Source organism: Ptychodera flava, chromosome 15, assembly GCF_041260155.1.
Source record: "Ptychodera flava strain L36383 chromosome 15, AS_Pfla_20210202, whole genome shotgun sequence".
NCBI classification, from domain to species: domain Eukaryota; kingdom Metazoa; phylum Hemichordata; class Enteropneusta; family Ptychoderidae; genus Ptychodera; species Ptychodera flava.
The window spans coordinates 6,830,314-6,852,156 of NC_091942.1; the positions used below are offsets into that span (position 1 = coordinate 6,830,314).

Sequence of the window (21,843 nt, forward strand, 5' to 3'; positions counted from 1 at the left end):
CTCTTGTCGAGAGTATTTTCGGTGCGGTTGGAATTTTGTGGCTCATTTATGGCTGTAAACGATGTAATTCACCACCTAGTTACTTAAACTCGTCGAGAGGAAACTTGTCGTATAGTGTTTATATCATGATAGATCTATCATGATCGCAATCTTCAGCAGCGTAGACGACAACACTTCACTGCACCGAATGGGACCGCCCGTGAACGATGACAGGTGTCGGTCGCAAAACGTACAAATTTTCAATGCGTTCCTTTGAATGTTTTTGATACAACTGTACTTGTACTTAAGTTCAATGCCCATGAACTGACTGCAAATAACAAAATTTTGACCATAAGGCCGAACAAAAAAATGTGTTGTTCCGATAACCCGACCTACCCTATTTTTACCTCTAGACCCTAAACTTTTTAGAGCTACGTAAACACGTAAGAAAAAAGAAAGAAAGAGAAAAACCGTAAAATCACGCGTTCGTTACTTGGCATTTGATTTTTGTTTGAACGAGGATGTCTTGTATGATTTTTTTTCCTTTTATATGTATGATACATTAAATGTTGTGGCCAGTGTTTGACCGCTCTGAACCCCTGAAAAATGCATATTTAAAAATAAAAATATTTTGGGAAAAAAATTCCTGCCAACCTACCTACCCAATTTTTGAAAACCATGTTATCGGAACAGTACAATTTATTTTTGGCCCAATCACCATGACGTTTACGAGTGTCAGAAGTCTTATTCACTCAGCTATGAACATACCTGCGAAGGTCACGCGTACGCATAGTCGGTTACAGGGAAAACAGAATTCGTATTTTCACTAGTTAAAATACGGGTTCATATCAGTACCCTCTAAACAATAGGAGAATGGCAATACGGGTATAGCATTTATGATAAATATGGTATATTTTCATGATTTCTCGACACTGTGTGAGAAAAGCCACTGGCTCAACAGTTTATCGAAATTAAATAAATCCGAATAATAATAATATTAAATAACTTAAGTTAGTATTTAAAAGATTAGGTTTGATGTTTAGATTAGTGTCTGGGATGTAAATTGTTATTAAGCAACAATCATTCGGTTTTCAGTATTTTTGTCGTCTTTAGCAATATACACGAATTTTCTTTTCAATATAAAGTAAATTAAATAGCAAAATAGATGTATATTTTATATACAATGCAAACTTTTACAATAATTACATAATAAGAAAAGTTCTGTAATATATGGATATTTCAAATACAATTTACACATTTTATTATAAAAATAATTTCATTACAGTTCATTATCATAAAGATTATTACATATGAAATGCATTTTGCATTATTGAAAATGTAAATGTTCTTTTTTTAAACATCGCCGCAAGAATGATTTTCTCCGTACAATTTAACGATGACCTGATGTTTATTTGCTATTGAATCAGTTTATATTTGATAAATCTTTGATGGCTCTGAATTCAGCTTCGTCGAACTTGACGTTGAGTTTCTCTGCCATCTTTTGTAGGAGACTGCTGTGCAGGTCTAGCATCCGTGTCAACAGCCGCTGTCGTTTCTGTACGCTGGTGGACAACGGAGTGAGAAAATACAGTAAATGTTATTATAATACTGAACATCTCTTTGACCATAGGGCTCGGTCCTTGCACTCCGGGAATATGGATACCCGTGTGTTCCAAAAAATCACGGAAAGGGGCGAGGTTTTTATAATTAGGGTTCTGCAAACAATATTAAATAGCAATGACTGTAAATTGACACTATATTTCATCTGGAACAATAATATATGTAAAAACGCAATGTACAATCTTTACGATGGACATAAATATATATTAATTAACCCTTTGAGAGCTGTAATTTTCTCACCAAAATTTTACTGCCACATTTTACCAATTTTTATGAATTTTTCTGAAATTTTTGTGATAATTTTGGACCAAATGGACATCATATTTCATTAGCTACAGTTTTTGATCAAAATTCTGGCAAAAACCTTTTGGGTGTGGAATCAAAACATCCCTGGATTCTTAACAGGTTTGTTTGATGTACGGTGTTGCATTCATGTTTTGTATGTTTTTTGTTCAATCCATCATTCAGCACAGGCGAAGGCCCAATTATAGGGTGAGGTACGCATAACCAATGGAGCAATGATGAGTAAAGTGCCTCACTAAAGAGCACAACACCGTGTTTAAGTACTAAACTCGCCGTCCTCTGACGATGAGTCCGTTACTATGGATGTATTCTATATATTGGAGTCTCCATACGCTATCAGCAGCTGTGGAATAAACCTGATACGCCCGATCGAATAAGCCACTGTGTGTACTCAATAGCAGTTACACTGAGAATATTTTCAGCATGGAATTGACGTCATCGTTACCGAATCACCCCTTCTCTTTCTATTCATGGTAACCGTTTCCAACGCCTATGTTCATTATCGCATACTACAGTTTTTATCTGACAAGGTGATTATTTTGCAAGTTTACTCTGGAAACTGAATGGGGCAAAGCAGGCAAAAGGCAAACTATTTTGTACCATTTTTGTTTGCATCATATATAATACAGAACACTATATACCCTTACACGCCTCGGGAACAGGTATTCGAACTTTTTCAGATGTCCATAACACTGTTCTTATCTGCTGATTGTGCGGATTCATTTTGAAGCTAAACGGAAGTGAACGAACTTTTCATCGTCACGTTTTTGTGTAAATCGAAAAAAAAAAGTATTTTACCATATGGAGATAACGCAGGACATTGCGGTCGTTTTGAATTTCAAATATTGGCAAGTGTTAGATTATTTATTCAAGCCGTAATCCGAAATTTGCACTGTGACGTGATTCGTGAATTTTATTCTCAATTATTGAACTGAATGGTTGCAAGTTTCGTTGAGGACGGTTTTTGACTCGGTGTTTTGATACCCATGTATATATTACCTCGATCGAAATTCTTCTATATTTCCAATCAAGGCTTCCGCTTCTTCCGTTTCCGACTTTTCCGATTTCCCCGTGCCTTCCAATTCCCGTATAGCCGTCGAGACTCGGTCTTTCACCTGTCAAGTAAAACAAAAATACAGAACGTTACAGATGTACAACTATTTGATAATGCTAATTTTTTAGAGTTGGCTTCATAATGTTTCTGATGACTGGCTGCAGAAAATGCAGAAAATACAAACTCTTGTTGTCATGGTTTCATCAAACTGGAGACTGGGAAAGATTTATTACATGCCTCGCATATCGAACGTCGCGCGCTCCATAGAATTCAATGGTAACTCTTCGATGACGTCGCGGGCCGCAAAGTCATCATTGGACTGAAAGTAAACCGGAACTATTTTCAACTTGACAACTTTTTGATGTAAAAATGTTGAAATTTCATGTTTTGCACAGGAAATCCGGTTTTTGGAAAATTTTGCAGAAAAAATTGAAAAACCGCATAACAGTAGTTCAAATATATCAATGCACCATTCGATGATGAAAATCGTTCCATTTTTAAAGGTTTTCCGTCTAAAATGGAATAAAGCATCTGATTATTATTTGCCTATAAATGTAAATATTTTGAGTGAAAACTGTGTAAGAGAGGCATGTAATAAAAATATTATAGCCCAAACAAGGGACTATGTACCCTCGGGGCAGGAGATCATTTGCCCTCCTTACGTCGGGCAAATGGTCACCTACCCTCGGCACATAGTCCCATGTTTGGGCTATAACATATATTATCGCTCAGTGAAGGGAGTATATCCGAACTGATACGAGTAATGAAATAACAAACAAACTTGCCTTACTGCAGCAACGAATGGCGTTAGGTTCCACCGTCAAGTTCGGAACGTACAATTTACGCTGAATAAATTTAGGCAAACTCCTTTCCATATGATTTAGCAGATTAATCTATAAGGATCAAAACGACAGAGGACACAACACACAGAAAAAAATTATGACAAATGTGGTAACGTCAACCAAAGTCATGAGGTAAGATTAAAATTGGCAGAAAAATTTAAAACATAGACCCTCGAGAAAAACCGAGGTACTGCTGTCGGGGACCGCTTGGCAAATAAACTAAATATATTCCAAGCTAGCTTATATAAAGAAACAGCCGCAGTAACCTGTCCCGTTTTTCTCGAAGATCTGTGTTTAAACCGTGCCTATACAAAACGACAAAACCCATGGTGCTGAACAGTACACCTCTGCTAGATGACATCACAGGTTCCAACATGTATCTTTTTAATGAGATTGCTACTTTATCGTTATGTCAAGATGAGCTCTCTTTAGAAATCTGTCGTCGTAAATCTTCATCTTTGTAAGAACCTGTGAAATTCTTCAGAACAGGATCGTAGTATCAGTAGTTTTATTTATCACCATGACCGAGGCCACGTTATTGTTCTTGAAGTCTTTTTGTACGAGTTGTTCTTTAAATGACCATTCAGGCATCATCAAAGTAAGTGTCCGTTTTGCCATAGGTCACCCCCTGGGTAATTCTTCATGTGTGCTTTAGCTTACGTACCTCCATTTCTAGTTTCTCGATTGTCGCTGTCTTTCTGACTTCATCAATGTCACCTACTGCCACACCGAGCTGCAAGGATATACATGCCATTCGATTAGGTTCCCTTATAATTTCCTATTGAAGGTGGGATTTTACCCCCTCAGTTATAGTCTGGGTTATTTTATAGACGTGTGTAAATTGAATACTCTTTCCTTTTGTGTGATTATTTAGCCAAACTGCAGTCAGTAATTGTACTGCCATCAGGTCATCGGCACAACAAACATTGCTAAGAGCGTTAGTCGACCCGCCCGTGTAGTTCAGTGAACTATCATGTGCCTAATAATAGAAAGTCTGCTTTTTGATATTATTTGCAACAATCAACCTAGAGATTACAGATATGACGTCATGATAATCAGTTTCCCATACAAAACAGTCCCAATCAGAAATACTAGGAAGTAAATGACAAGCCTGTATTACCATTAAATTCATCAAGACTATCGGCATGACGAAGATAAATACGATGTACATCACCAGGGATATTTCCTCCCATTTATTCAATTCTGGGTTTTCGTTGTAAAACGCGTCGGCGTAGGACAACTCGCCAATGGTCATCACCAACGTGGTAATCAGGGATTTTCCCAGCGAACTGTAAGCGTCCTATAGAAGCAACAAAATAAGCATACATTCAGACGTCATTAGCTTGTGCAAAGTTGGTACACACATGAGTCACGATTCTATTGGCAAGTGTGTCTTTAATAATAGAAAAACAATATCATGATTGAATGGCTAGTTGAAAACGTATTTTCCATCATGCCTAAGATATGTTTTTTTTTTGCTAAATGTTGCATTGTATTTTTTACTTATATCATGTAGATCAGTAGACGACGCTGACTTTGTTGCCCTTAATATCATCATCCGTATACAGAACAAACTGTTAAGGTTGCTTTTTTCTGCACTAAGTCTTAAATGAAAAATATTGCTGGATTGCTGAATAAATCAAATGTTTTCTACTTGAAATATAATCTGGACTTCCAAATGGTGGCAGTTAGTCGACGAATAATTGGACTGCAATTTACAAGTAGAGGGGTATTACAATGAAGCTCACTTACCAAAGTAGCCAACAACATGTAGAAGGAGAAGGCGAAACCGACCGCAAAAAGTAGATATACCAACCCAACCTAGTGTAAATAATTTAGAAAACTTATAAATGATCCTTAATATACAGCCTCTTCAGACTTTAAACACGGGTATATAATCAATTTCAATGTGTTGGATATCGTAATTTTTACCAAGTACGCAAAAATATGATTCCACTCACCTTTAGAAAGGATTTCAGAACTTTGAAAAACATGACGACATATAGACCGAATAGACTTGTTCTGGGAAATCAATGGGAACACTACAATTTAATGAACTGTAATTTACATGAACAGCGAAGTCTCGTGAACGGCAACGTTGTATAAAGGGTTTCATTCGGCATTCACGTTTAAGGTAGTATGCGCTGCGAAAGTGAAAGACTTGAACTTTTGCTCAAACTTTCGTAAATGAAGCTTTCAGAGAAAATAAAAATCAGGGGTCACCCTACAAAGTTTGGTACTAGAAAAAAAACAAATTACCAGACATTGGTTATCGATATTTGCAATTCAAAATGGCCTCTCGATTTCGAAAAACTAAGATGGTCGAACATTTTTCTGACTCCAAGAGCTTTAAAATGAGTCCCAACAAGTGGTAATTCAGAAAATATTTATAAAAATTTGAAAGAGCGAATATTTCTTCCCGAGGAGCATTATACCTTAAATATACTGACTAAATGTACGTGCCAACATACGTGCCGACACATTTGTGTTTGTTTTCGAAGTCTAGGTGACTGGTTCGTCATCCAACCAATTAAACCCTTTACCAAAACGTTAAATCAGGCACTTTTCCGTCTTTCTTTGCAGACTGTATCCTTTATTCCCTTGTCTTACCTTCTGAAGTACAGAATGAGATTCAACCAGGAGAGGAACAAAGCTATCGCTCCGCTGGCCCATTGCCCGGTACAGGGTCTCTTACCAGGTGGTAGGATGAAGTACAGGGCGCTGATGTACAGCCCCCAGTCGACCCAGTTCGAAATCTCCATGAAATAGCGGTATCCCTGTAATCCGAGAACAGAAAGTCAATAATTTTATCAATCAGTAAGGATTCAGAAGAATTATCATAATCACATTTCAGTGAGCGGAACCTCTTAAAGAATTTCAACCAAAAATCTGACGTGTTATTCCCGATGATCGAAATTATATTTTAGGAAATTATTCGTCACGCATGGGCTATTCAATATCTCAGTAACAGTTATTTTATTATTCCATGCCATAAATACATGCTTCATGCACGAATTAAACGTTTTGCTTTCATGAATTTCTAAAATTGAAAAGCATATATCGATTAAAGTAGTCATAACAGAGCATTTTATTTAATTTATCGCATGACCTTTTAACCATGTAAAACTTTCAAAATGTTCATGTTATCATCCGCTGGGCAGCTTCAGCACATGCGCAGTCGGGTCCGGCAGCTGGTAAAACCGCTATGTGAGTGAGTTACTTTACCAGCTGTTATTGCGAGTGTATCGAACGGAATACGAGCAGTTCATGCGGCAGTCAGAATGGATGTGACTCAACGCTGGACATGACTACGCTAACTATACCTGACATTCTGTGACCGCATCGTTCATTGTTTTACATAGAACTTTACGTCAAGTCTCCTCTTTGTCTCATGGTTATTGCTATGACATTCTATTCATTTATTCAAGAAACGCTACATTTGTGCACGGTGCTAGACAAGGAAGCCCTTGTGCTAGCGAACTCGGCGTTTTACAACTATCAATCGATTGATCGATTGATTCCTCAATTGACCGATCAAATAACACGGGTCACCCTTTCGTCAAACGATACTGAACGAAGGTTGGAATGTCCTCTTTGACATTGCACGGAACGTATCCAATGGCAACTGGAGCACAACGGACTTGAATCTAAAAATTGTGTAAAAAATTGAACGTAATTTCAAAAGACACGTTCAAACTCTATTCATCAATGTTTAAGTTGAATAAAAGCTCTAACTTGTTTTCGCAATTTTTGCGCTAAATTTGGTAAACATTTTTATACTAACTTTTGTTGGTATACCCGCTCAAACGCCGGTTGATGACAATTGTTTGAACAAAAGGCACAGACGGTGAGCATAAATTTCACGCCCGTGGTATAGATGTAACATGTTGGGACCCGACTCTCATATATTCAGTAACGATGCTTTTGACACACTGTGTGTGTACATTGGCAGACTGAGCTGAAGGATTAAATAAGTTTCAGGATAATTTTGGTCGAAAGCAAATCGGGTCGCGTTACAGAACAAATATGACATAGAAAAAGCATCAACAGGTACCACTACCGCATATTAATGATAAAACATGGTTGCTTGTTTTGACATTTCGATAGTTTAAGATCAGTTGGACGAACAAGTATAGACCTAGCCTTATTTCACGCGCAAGGCAGATTTCTAAGTCTCGTTGCGTGCGCGGATAATTGTGTAACCTTCTAGTTTATAAACAATGATTTTTTGATAGCTGGCAACAAAACCAAGACTTGCGATATGGCAGTATACATGGCGTTCTTCTTACCGACTGGAGTAGTTCATAAAATTCTCTAAGAACGCAGACAGATAGGTATACGGTGATAAACAGCTCCAGGGCAAATAATTGTAGTCTGTTTAGGTCGTAGCCTGGAACGGTTATAAAGCGTACGCTCTGTGTGAAAAAGAATAAAACAGTGATCATTAATTAATATTACTCGAAAAGACATTTGTGTCTAGCGAGGCTATCTTTTGTTCTGAAGAGCTTGGTTGAGCAGTAAAGGTTGAAAACACCAGGGATGTTAAAATTTAATCGTTTGATAACACTTTATGTTACCGGCAATTTCACATGATGATTATTACAAACAAGAGTGCGAGACTTCAGATCTACGAGAAGGTACATTGTTAGGGCCCCGTTTGCTGACTTCCCTCGGGCGGTTTTGTGAAGAATACAATGGATTGTTCTGATGAGCAAGTACGCACATGGCAAACAAGCTGCCTTTATTCTACTGTTTCCTGCATACCGAGCTAGCCAGCAACTCACTGGAGGATAGCGTGGCAGTTCAATAAAACAAACTCACCAAACCGTGGGGTATGCTTAAATTGAGTCCGGCGGGTAGGGGACAGCCCTTTCCGTCCTTCGGACTGTTGAATATGTGATCGGTGCCGAGGCATAGATAGGTCAGAGTTAGCAGATATGCCAAATATATGAAGACATCGAACAGAAACATAGCCCGGCCGAATGTTTTCCTGAAGACGAGAGATTGAGACAACTCTTTAGAAATGTCAAGAAATTTGAATCGAGAGAATTTCGCAAAGGCATGTAAAGATTTAAGAATAATTGACTTCAGACGCTCTCCAACGAGAAACAGTGACATTGGAAAATAAATTGTCGACAACATTAAAGAAGTGTTAAAGTTTCGATAGATTCAGAATCTATAGATAGTATGACACGTCGAATCATGTGACTCTCAAGTTCATTGTAAAATCGTTCTAACGGCTATTAGGAGGATAGTCGTAGCCAAAGGCGAGGCCAGCAGGTCAATCACTTCGTTAAAGTACAAATACTTACCACTTTAAATCTAGTAGGGTTCTGCAAAGTTCATGGGTTAAAAGATTTTGTCTTTTCCAAGAAACCATTGTCTGCGAAAGAAAACGATACGTGTGTTTGTGATTTTCTCTAGCTAGAAAAATACTGTCACAATTCAGCAGAGATAAAATTCTCCTAAAAACATCTTATTTGACATAAGTACGTGGTAAGTTCGTTACGTATGTATGTACGTATGTATGTATGGATGGATGGATGGATGGATGGATGGATGGATGGATGGATGGATGCCGTATTTGTGTATGTATGTATGTATGTATGTATGTATGTATGTATGTATGTATGTATGTATGTACGTACGTACGTACGTACGTACGTACGTAACGTACGTATGTATGTATGTATGTGTGTATGTATGTATGTATGTATGTATGTATGTATGTATGTATGTATGTATGTATGTATGTATGTATGTATGTATGTATGTATGTATGTATGGATGGATGGATGGATGGATGGATGGATGGATGGATGGATGGATGGATGGATGGATGGATGGATGGATGGATGGATGCCGTATTTGTATATATTTTATTAAAATAATTTTTTCAATAATAATTCATGTTCTTATAGTCACTGAAATTGATTATTTTAGAATAGTGATTTTTGCCAGACCATTTTTCGACACAAATGAGCGTTTATCATCATTTACATCATTTACAGTGGAAGTGTAAAAAATCATCAAGACAACGGAGTTTTTGATCCGGTGACGCAACTGTACTAACTTTTAAGGCCGTCCACTTCTTTCCAAGAGTTATAGCTGTCACAGAATCAGGACCGGGATCAACATGGCGAAAATTATACGTCACCTGAAAAAAAGATGGCATTTAAGACCTTTAGACCCAACAGGTGTCCCGTAAAGGTCGGCCCATATTTTTATATATCATTCGAGGAGAAGCGATAATGCAATCCCGGGTTTTATAACTGATGGAATTTATTTCGCGATCCAATCCTGTTACTTTGCTACGTTTGTCACACGACTATTGTAAGGGACATTTTATCTGCTTATGTCAATATAATACTAGATGTAACTTTTGATGATTTTGTTAACTATTTTCATTTTGTATGTGACCTGCAAGTTTTCTTTCTACTCCCAAAAGTAACAAACATCCACTATTTTTATAACTTGTCAGCACAGAATGTATACGTGTAAAGTTTACTATTATTGTTTACATTTGAATTTTAGTCCGGACTGAAACATTACATGTGTACAGGGTGAGTTGACAAGCTTAATACAGCGTACATCATAATCTCTTAGGGAGAAAAGCAATGCATATCAATCGTAGATGATATGAAAACAAAAAAAATAGTAAAAGAATTGTTGATAGTTACAGCTGATGTCATCTTGATGCCGGCTTAAGGTACATGTAAGTGCCGTTTGACTCGCATACAAGCAACAAACAAACACATGTGGCATACCTTGAGGTCAGGATCTTGTTTATCTTTGCGAGTGTATCGTACGCATTTATCTAAAACCGTGTAAGCAACGTTTGGTAGTTTTTCGATGAGGCGGTTGAAGGATGTGAACCCTTTATCGTCATGTTGTGAAATAATATCTTGCCACCTGTTAAATACCGAAACGAACAACTGTAAGTCAAAGCTAGTTTTCATCAAGACCTGCTATGAGCACAAAATGTATACTTCAAGTAGTTGAATTCACGTAGAAAAGCAAATCATAAGGTATGACGTCAATCGAATACCTATGATCCATCCTGAAGAAATGTATTGTTTTGCGAAGTGTATCAATGAACAATGAATGAGTAAACCAAATGATGACAATGTTATATGTATACTTCAACTACTTGAAGTATATATATATATATATATATATATATATATATATATATATATATTATATTATAGTAAATTATAGTATATATATATACTATGGAGAGTATTTCATTTGTCTGAAATCGAATCCCTGAGTTAGTATACTACACAATCCAAAACCCTCTTATCTCACTCATCGCCACTACACGAAATGAAATGCAACGCTATGTAAGACAATGCAAGGTGAGATAAATCGAGATTAAACAAGAAAAGGAAACCCATTACTTTATTTTGTTTATCATTAAACGATTCCAAATTAAAGCACACTTTTTAAAAAATTCATACTAAAGGACGAGACGTATGTTCGTGACATTACTATGGCGATTTTCCTCATTTTAGACTACTAGAAAACCACGAATATTTAGACATACTTTTTACTGTTGATGATGACAGTAGCCGTGACATCTTCTTGGTTCTCGGTTGCTATGTCAAGACAGTTTTCTCCCTTGCTGTTCTTCATCAAGGGATTGGCGCCTTCATCGATTAGATACGAAGTGACTTCGTCGTGTCCGTTGGCGGCGCTCAAGTGTAACGCAGTATTCTGCAAAATACAGGACAGATGGCGATGACTTTTCCTATGAGTTGAGCATTCACTGTTGCAACAACCACATCGGGTAGTATCTATTTTAGTAATGAAAATTGATTGAGCAACTGTTTGAAGGTTTGCTATGGCCAGAGATATCAGCAATTGCAAAGACGAATGATCAATCTCTAACCATTTGAACCCCGACCTCCTGGTAACTTCATGGTGTCACTGCTAAGACTTACAGCCGAGTAAATTATTCAAAAAGTGAAAGAGATCTTAAAGTACGAGTTTCATCTTAACAACTTCAGGACAAACAATGAACCATAAGAGACTATGCTTACTCGATTCTTGTCCGTGGCATCAATGTCGGCATGGTTCTTAAGAAGTGTTGCCACAACGTCAACATGACCCCCAGCCGCTGCCAAAGCCAGGGCTGTGCGTCTGTTCTCATCCCTGAGAGAAAAAAAACCAAAAACATTCAACCATCTTACGCGATAGTTCGCATTTCTATGTCTATTGATATATATTCATTCCAGTAAATTGACAGGATCATAATACACTGACAAACAATTACATGACACATAAGTTGCGGGATAGGAGGGAGGTTTCTAGAAGTATGATATAAATGCATGTTAATTAATGTAGCACAGAAGTCTATCAAATATTGAAAATTAATCCGTTCTTCAAAATGTCATCAACACCTTGTAAACCTAACAACAGCACGTTCCTCAGTGACACTTTGCAGAAAAAATCGATCAGTGAATCTGCCGTGAGAAATTTCCCGTAGGATAGGCTACCTGCTTCCGATGTCGGCACCCACTTTCAGGAGGTGATTGACGACCTTTAAATGACCTGCTTGACTGGCCAATAGGAGTGGAGTACAGCCATCACCGTCGTCGTCGTTGATATGTCTGACGTCAACTACTGCGAGGGCTTCTATACACTCGAATCGGCCTTTTCTGTGATATGAAAAAAATGTACAACGAACAGAAACTGATGTGAAAGTGGAATGAAAAAAAAATCGGAAGAGAATGGAGAAAACGTGAAATGACAAATCACAGTAAAATTAAATAATTTAGGCCTATACGAAACTTTGAAAAAGGAAACAAGAAAATGTACAGTGTCTTGTTACGTAGGTAGTGAATACTCTCTCTATGGAAGGCTTCCAACCGACGTATTTACACGCAAGCGGTGATTTGTTATCGAAACAATAGCACGAAAACAAAAGGCAGTTTTATGAGAGCACAATAATGGAGGCTGACCTCAACTCAGAACTTGAGAGTTTATTTGACAACAGTTCTACGCAACGACCAAACATGCTAAGTTAAATGATGATAAGGCCACCTACTTTGCTGCTAGGTGTATCGGCGCTTGTTCGTTGTAATCCCTTATGGATATCGACGCATTGCCTTTTATTAGCAGATTCAAAATCTAAAAGAAACACAAATAAAATGATAAAACATGCAAGACGCTGTGAATCTTTCATTCTGACCCTGTCAATCAGTACACAATGTGTTTCACTACATATTTCAATACTTTTACTGGCGGAGAAGGAGTTTTTGTACTGAATGCAATCAGCCCATTGATAAAATTATACATAATATGAGGTCTTACGGGTAATTGTCACGTATGAAACAAGTTTGCGATGAAAGTATATTCCTTTACAAACAAACAAACATATGTAATGTTGATGACTTTATATTTATCAGCTTTTGAAAAAGCACAGTGTTATTTCGGTCACCCACATGGATCAGCATCACTCATGAAGAGCCATTTTGCTGCCAACGATGGCGCTATCTAATAGTCCGGATATATGGTGTTTCATTGGAATGATATTACAAAATAAAATACCGACCAATTCCAACTAACCTTAATATTTCCCGTTTCCACGGCAACGTGACTCGGAGTCTGCTCGTTCTTATCCTTGTTCTCAATCAGCGTACATCCTCCATAAACTTTTTCCAGTATCATTTCCACGAAGTCGGTGTGGTTCCCTTCGGCAGCCCAGTGAAGGCAGTTCTTCAGCTCCCTGTCCCTCGCGTGAACGTTTGCGTTGTTCTCTATCAGATACTTGGCTGTCTCGGTCTGCCCCTTCCACGCTGCCGCAAGAAATGGCGTAAAACCTTCGACGTCACGTGCTTCCAATGTGGACCCCTGTCCCATAGGAGACGGAACTGAATTACTGCAGCGGCGTGACAATGTCATATTCAGATTTCGGACCAACAAAACAATTGTTACAGAAAATATGGAAACAATCACTCAATCACTATAAGACAATTAATATATATGTCGATTTTGTTTCAACAGTGGCTTATCAATATCACGTTTTAACACAATGCTGAACAGTTGAATGTCGAATGACGTCGGGAAGTTTTGTTAACATGAGCGAAAAACTGACGATATGTTGCCATATTCAGTGCACTAGATTTTGAGCAAAGCTGTGCGTAAAAAGTATTGAAATAAAAACAATGCATTGAAGCAAAACATGACTGCACAATTCATGATGTTGGATCTTGTTCAAAATTAACAGACCACTTCCACCAACAAAACTTTGTGAACACCCAACGATTGAAAGTGTAAACTCACGTTTTTAATTAAGACGTCAGCAACGACGTTACTACCGTACATAGCCGCTCTGAAAAAGAGTGAAAATGCAGCACGTAAGGTTTACATTGAGTCATGTGTCGAGTGTCGCGACAAATTACTGTGCTGTGTCGTAAGCCTCCTCCGTTGGAAAGTACCATGTGGAACGAAGGTGTTCGAGCAACTTGTCCGCCTCGATGAAACTCATCCTCGTTCAAAGACGTTAATGGTGCGATTTTCTCAGTTTGAGTAATATACACTGAATACTGGTCGGCAAAGCACAGTCTCCTCGACTTAAGATTTTTCATCCTCGTACGTAAACTCTCAGATCCGTGTGTGATATTCTTAAACCTCTCTAATACTGTTTAATGTGTAACACGATTGGAACTAATTTGGGATAATTGGATGGTGAAGTAATGTCTGTTTTATCTGCAAATGTAAGCTCATCTGCCTTCCTTTTTAAGTTATACACCTGTTTCTATGAGTAATTTGTAATATTGTAACAATCAGCCAAAGAGCACCTAACACTTTTGAGAAATTTTAAAAACATGAAAATCCAATTATCCCAAATTAGTCCCAATCGTGTTGTGTGTTAACCTGTGCAATGGCGTCATTCTCTCGTGGTCCACAACATTCAGCTTGGCTCCTCTTCTCACCAGCATGGTTGTCATGTCGACATAGCCGATCACGGCTGCTGTATGGAGTGCAGTGAAACCGTTGCATTTCTGGGCGTTGATGTCTGCCCCAATGTCCAAACAGTACTCTGCGATCTAAAGTACCATAGATATACAGAAATAGCTCAGGATGTCGTTTGCAGTATATAATAAACAATCCGATGAAAGGATCGCATGTTTCGAGTATGTTCGCGGCGGTTATGCCAAGCAAACTTCTCTATTATTAATCAAAAAGGTCTAGTATTCCATTATAATCTAATGTCTGCTAGAATATACGGCCTGATTTCTGATTATACGTTATTAAATCTTCATATTATAGGGCATTTATTTAAAGTGACAAATGGGTCTTTATCATCACATGTCTCATTAAGATGCTCGTTTTCATGTCTGTGTAGATTATGTGGATCTGTATGTCTGACCGTCAGTCGCCATGTCAGTCCCACACACTTCTCTTATTGCATGGTCGTTTCTGCTGCTATCTTCATCATAGACCGACTGAGGTTAGACAAGATTTTAAGGTAGAAAGCGCCAAGGAGACAGATATTCGGACTCTCAAACTTTTACAATATTATTTTTGCCACTACTTGTGGAAGCTCATTTTGAAGCTTATGAAGTGAGTAAACATTCAATTGGCTTAGTTTTGTGAAAAATATTGGAAACTTTGTTCTACCCTATAAAAAGAACATAGGGATGGCGGTCATTTTGAAATTCAAATATCGGTATAGGGTAATTTGTTTTTTAGTACAAAAATTTGCATGGTGACCCCGATTTTTATTCTAGATTTAAAAGTGAATGGTTGAATGTTTGCTCGAGGAAAGTTTGATCCAAATTTTAAGTCTTTAACTTTCGAGGCGCGATCTACCTTAAACAGCAGCACTACATCTTGGTAAGGTAGAAATGGTAATGAATGATATTACCTCAATGTGACTTCTTGCCACTGCTAACAGAAAAGTAGTGCTGCCTTCGTCGTCTTCATCCGCCATGAACATCTCACATGACAAATTTAGACTCCTGCCTGCGAGCACACGTGAAAAGTAGACAGAGATAAGTGATGGTGTTAATTGTAATTCATTTCATATAGCGCAATCAAATCAATACGGCTTAACGACAAATGTCATCAGTCAAAAGGCCGTTTCACTATAAATGTTTAATGTCGTGTTTTAAAGAGGAAATTTGATGTTCTCATTCGACGTTACAGAGTTCTGGAAAATCAAGTCAGCTTAGAAAATAAGCCAATGGCGTTACCTAGACAATCAGGAGTTTTAACTCAATCCCGACGAATATTTCTTGTCTTGAAATAAGAAATGGTTATGAAAACTAAATTGATGAATTTTACCTGTATCTATTAACAGTTTCATTGTCGGCATGCTACCACATATTGCAGCGAACATTACAGGTGTGATGTCGTTAATCTCTTTGGCCGTCAGGTCGGCACCGTAACACAACTATCAAACAGGAAAAATGATAGTCAGTCGGTGGGCTGTATTTTTTAATTAGTCGTGTTACCTGCTAGTATGAAAATAAAAATCCTACTTGCATATTATGATTACTTAAGACTTTCAGAGCACTTGCAGTATTTTCGCGTCGCGTCTGTATTCTGAACTAGCTGTCTCATAGCCTTTTAGGCGAGCGGCATGCTCACCTATTTTCGCACTTATAATGTACCCACCCTACATACAGCAAATCATTCCGCATTTGAAAGCTTTATTATCTCTACTTTAAGAAAATTGACGATGTGGAGCTGTCAAGTAGGGCCATAACCCCTAATTTGCATAAGCACACGGGTATCCAATTTGCATAAATGCGATATAAAATTAGAAATTCATTGTTAACTACTCTAAACATACTTTTAAACTATCGAGTGATATATCAAATGAAAGGTATTTGGATGTACAATACAAAATGGATATTCAAACAGATATTTGAATTAATTTCACTGAATTTTTGTCATATTTATTTTGAAAAAAATATTTTCCCCTTTGAATAACAATATTTTAAAAATTTTAACACATAAAGCCACATAATACAGATACATCATACATCATTTGAAAGCTTATTACCTCTACTTGAAGAAAATAGACAATTTTGATCTATCAAGTACGGTCGTAGCCCTTAATTTGCATAATTCAGACGGGTAAATAATTTGCATAAATGTGATAGAATTAGGAAATATATCAAGTACTCTAAACATTCTTTAAACTATCGAGTGATATATCAAATGAAAGGTATTTGCATGTAGAATACAAAATGGATATCCAAAGAGATATTAAAATGATTTTACTAAAATATTTTCTTATTAAAGTAGAACAATATATTTTCTCCTTTTAAATAACGATATTTTAATAATTTCAATACGTAGAACCGCATCATATATCAAACGTCATTTGAACGCCTACTGTCTCTGCTACACGAAAAATTGACGATATGCAGCTGCCAAATAGGGCCGTAATTCTTTAATTTGCATAATGCACACGAGTACCTAATTTGCATGACTCCGATAGAATTACAAAATTCATTGTTAAGTACTCTACACTTGCTTTCAAACTATCGAGTGATATCAAATGAAAGGCATTTGCATGTAGAATAGAACTATGAACTCAAAACTTGTATTCGAAATATTCCTATTGAATATTTTCATTTAAATCTTAAATATCTTGACTCATATTTAATATTCAAAAAATTGTGTAGTAAATACGAATAACGCCCACATTATGGGCATAAATATTTGAATTTATTTTGCAATTAATTTTTGTTTGTTGAGGATACGCAGACTGGAACCTTTCCCGGTCTAATTTCCATATAGCTGAACAACAAGAACATATAAAACCAATTGGAACTTATTCGGGATAATTTGATCTTCATATTTTTTTCAAATTTCTCAAAAGTAATTGGTGTCTTATAGCTGACTGTTGAAATATTACAAATTACTCTTAAAAACAAGTGAAAAAAGCATTTGCAAATTAAACCGACTCTACTTCACCATCAAATTATCCCAAATAAGTTCCAATCGTGTTATAAATAGCTGTGTGTTGAATAGCCCTTTTACATTATTGATGTAATTTTAGTTTGAATTGCTCTAGAAATCTTGTTTTGGTGGATAATTACCACATCTGTGTTACATCGATCGTTTCAGTTCAGCTATGTGGAACATGAAGACGGAAGGCACTATATTTCATTTTGTCGTATTTATTGTTATATAATAAAGGGAAAGCAACTCAACACATTGTTCATATTTTCGTTGTTTGCGTTTTGTGTATGATATTGTGTACATTATCAGTGTATATTATGTTTGGCTGTTTTATATAAAGCGTTGATTAGCCATGGCGAGTATTCCACTGAAAGTAAAATACTAACACCACTGTTCAGTTGGCACCTCATGCCATGAAGGTGAACGAGTCAGTGACGCGTTTCTGTTTGACTGTGTCTGTGAAGCCCGACCGCTCTGGAACCTCGGAATGTCACGCTCGAGCACGTGTGCACCCAGGCGCTTTAATATTTTGAGATTTGCCATCCAAAAGAACAGTAAAAAAGATAAGAAAGAAAGAAACAGTATAGGTACCATATTCACAACAAAAATGTCACGAATGAAGACTCGTGGATAGCGAAACTCTAATTCTCTGTTCATTATTAATTACTTGTCAACTTTGGCGATACTCACCAGCAGATCACACATGGATGCGTTACCTCGACTGGCAACATAATGGAGAGGTGTCATGTGATCCTTATCACGGGCGTTGACGTCAGCACCTACGTATAAAAAGAGCTAGAAAAGCCAAAATAAGTTAAAAAATATTAAAAGAGTGACTTTCCTAGAGATGGAATGATTGATTGTTTGTGTTTAGAAGGTTGACATTTGTATAAAATCGAATATTAACTGATATATCTCTGCTTACTTTGGTGGCTTCAAAGTGTCCCTCCTTGGTACACAAGTGCAATGGTACCTGCCCCTTGTCATCTCTGGCATTGACGTCTGCTCCGTGTTTTATCAGGCGCCTGATGATGTTCGTGAAATTAGAACGGGCCGCCAGGTGCAGGGCCGTCATCTTGTACCCAGGTAATTTTTCGTTTACGCCTTTGAAATTGAATAGAGGAGGATACGCCAAGAATATACTTATTTTTCTTGTGTTTGTAAAAAGTCAGGACCGGGAGTCAGGAACGATAAAAATTGCTGATCTGTTCGTTAGATGCAACTTTCAAGGTTTCAAATGAAAATGAATAAACAGACATGATTGCTGCAAACACGTGTAAAAAAGGCTAGATTATCATTCTCCTCCCCGTCATCCAACCAGAAGCAATGCTCGTACTCCCAAGATTCAATGCAAACTTTTCTTTCCGAAATAGTTGTTTTCGATATTGACAATATGTTAGATCGACACCAGTGAAGGTGAACAATTCAAGCAGCGTTATTTTCTCACAGAAACGTTGAAGTAATTTTGTTTCCTTATTTTCTGCCGGGACCACATTTAATCTTTTGGTAAGATTGAGTTAATTTTGACTGCTCAGAATATGAGGTTTGTTTTCACGCCGATGGTGACAGTAGTTTATTATTTTTGTGCATTTCCGTGATTAGGACCAGTGAGGCAGTCACCGTAACTAACTCGATGTAACAATCAAACTTCTCTTTTTCATTGCGCTGACTGGAGAAGTACAAACGTTTCACTCACCGACGTTTCTGTTCAGCAGTTCCTGAACCACGTCCTTGTGGTTGAACCTGACGGCGTAGTGCAGTGCGGTGGCACCCAGCGAATCCCGCACATCCAAAAGCCATGGCTTCTCGTCCAGCAGCCGTTTACAGTCACTGATGTCACCAAATTTGGCAGCCTAGGAGTAAATGTACAATTATGATATTTGGCTGCAAATAACGATTTGGAGTGATGTTCATTAATTTATACAGGCGGAGTTGTAACCCTGAATATGGTTATTAGTTCAGTTGGTATCTTACCAGGTTGTCTGTTATGCTCAGGAGACTAGAAGTTTTACGACTGAACGATCCGACACCCTGTTGCTGGCAGCATGTGTAAAATATTGCGCGATTCCAGCTGCCGTTTTATAAAAAAATAAATGCAACGATATTTTTTATCATAAAATATTAAATCGGCATAAAATCTGTCAAAATAATGTGATAGAGTGCTGAATAGCGATACTATGTACTCTAGTTTTTATGTAGGCAATGCTGACGAACACTTTCACTGCAATGGTCTTCCTTCTTGTCGCTAAGAAAACATTGACTTGAAATAATTACAAATAGTTCGGATGGCATAAGGATAGTTTCGTTTTTGAACGATAATAAATGATGAACGTAAAATCTGCGAAGCAAGCGTTATTCGTGTTTTGATATGACAGACTGATCAAGTGCCAGCGATCCCGTAGACTGTATTCTGTTCTCCCTCCCAGGAAGCTGAATATCTTTCGTCATACCTGCCAGATATCTATGTCCGTGTCCTCCGGATCACAGTTAGCAACTGGAGAGTCCACGCTAAATATCAGGTTCTGCAAGGTATTACTTTGTTGTGCATTTGCCCTCGCCGACCTCAGAGTCCTCGTCTTGGTCGCCCATCTCTGAGCGGCAATTTGCTGGGCTTGCATCGAGGACACGAGGTTGGTCCACGTCTGTGTTCTATCCAAAGACGACCGAACCTTACGGCCTGTCTCGGAACCTTCCGACAACTGAGGTGCCGATGAGGGCCCGATTTCTCGTTTACGTCGGAAGATGGACGCCATTTTGAATGTCGTTTGCGTCACTCTCACGGCGGACGTCGCTTGCTTCAAGTTGGTCGGATGACCTCGTTACCTCACCGAATTAAAGAATTCTACACAAAGGCGAGACAACAAAGCGCTCCATCCAAATCGATAAGGAGGACAAAAGTCTTTTGTTATTTACACTCTCACCAATAAACTCTGTTTGTCAAGTCACTCACAGACCGACAGATAATGTTGTGCGTCTTCGTCGTAAAGTTTACGGTGATTGAACTTTTTAAAGAATTCCTTAAAATTCTGAAGTTCATTTTTTTAAATAAAGAGAACATTTTGATTCAATGCAACTTAGTCAGGAACCATACTTGCCTAAAATAATGCAACATTTGAAATTCAAACCGGTGTTTTATGTTAGTTAATTCTGTTGTCTGTGAGCATAACCTGTAAAAACACCTCTTGTCTTAAGTCACGAAGTCAAGACGTTTTTTTGTTTTTTCTAAAGAGGGTCCAATGTTTTCGAGAAAAATAAAGAACATTGCAGCTTAGATGGTGTAGCCGTATCTGTCAGTACATGCGTAGTAATTCATCACTTTTGAGGTTTTGCTGACGGCGTAATTTGTCAGTATTTCTGCAATCTATTAATAGACATTATTGAATACAAATATACTGTTAAATATAGTGACTGTCGATTTGTTGCCTTGCCAACGCTAACAAAGCTAATGATAACAATATATTACAATAATATATCATAAATAACATTAAAGTGAGAATAAAAAATGTTGATAGTTGATAATTATCATCAGAAAGACATCTAATCGAACTCAACCTCATGACTAATTGAGACCATAATTTTGCAAAATGAAAGAACGACTGTTCTTTCATGTTGCGGTGATTTCTTTAAATCATAACAAACTTTGATAAACGATGAAAAATATACACTTACCATATTTTTGTACTAACAACAAACATGTTCTATTTTTTGACCGAGTGCTATAAGCACGATGAGAAATATCGTAACTCAAAATGCTCAGCGTGTGGATTATGGAGTCCATCACGAACAAACATAGCAACCAGGTCCTGTAACCTGAACTGGCTATAAATATCACAAATTTGAAGCTTTTTTGAACAAAGATGTAATATATACACCATGTTTACTGCTTTATATAATGCACACAATTCGGTTTTGAATAAAAAATCTCTGGGATACGATTTACAAGTGCGTCCCAACACAGTAACACCAAAGAAATGCATGGTGAAATGAAAATACTGTAGAGCACCACTAAAATATTTTGTGGGGCGATGGATCTCCATTTGTAAAACATTCTTGTCAATCTATAATTCTAAATAATCTATAATTGTCAATCTGATAACATTTTGATATGATTTTATC

The 21,843-nt window shown here is 37.4% G+C and overlaps 1 protein-coding gene across 1 annotated transcript; it reads right to left on the reverse strand.

The window, feature by feature from the left end:
- Positions 1 to 1,216: 1,216 nt before the first annotated feature.
- LOC139151033 (transient receptor potential cation channel subfamily A member 1-like) lies at positions 1,217 to 20,543 on the reverse strand. Its single transcript, XM_070723558.1, has 26 exons — positions 20,178 to 20,543; positions 19,424 to 19,580; positions 18,653 to 18,831; positions 18,418 to 18,522; positions 16,096 to 16,204; positions 15,677 to 15,774; positions 14,683 to 14,855; positions 14,089 to 14,137; positions 13,372 to 13,656; positions 12,851 to 12,933; positions 12,300 to 12,461; positions 11,844 to 11,955; positions 11,348 to 11,517; positions 10,566 to 10,710; positions 9,872 to 9,955; positions 9,111 to 9,181; positions 8,620 to 8,788; positions 8,088 to 8,213; positions 6,409 to 6,575; positions 5,760 to 5,820; positions 5,551 to 5,619; positions 4,919 to 5,098; positions 4,463 to 4,531; positions 3,742 to 3,849; positions 2,902 to 3,017; positions 1,217 to 1,541 (listed from the first exon to the last, which is right to left on the reverse strand). The coding sequence occupies exons 1-26, from the start codon at positions 20,478 to 20,480 to the stop codon at positions 1,403 to 1,405; spliced, it is 3,489 nt and encodes a 1,162-aa protein (XP_070579659.1). The 5' UTR covers positions 20,481 to 20,543; the 3' UTR covers positions 1,217 to 1,402.
- Positions 20,544 to 21,843: the final 1,300 nt, after the last annotated feature.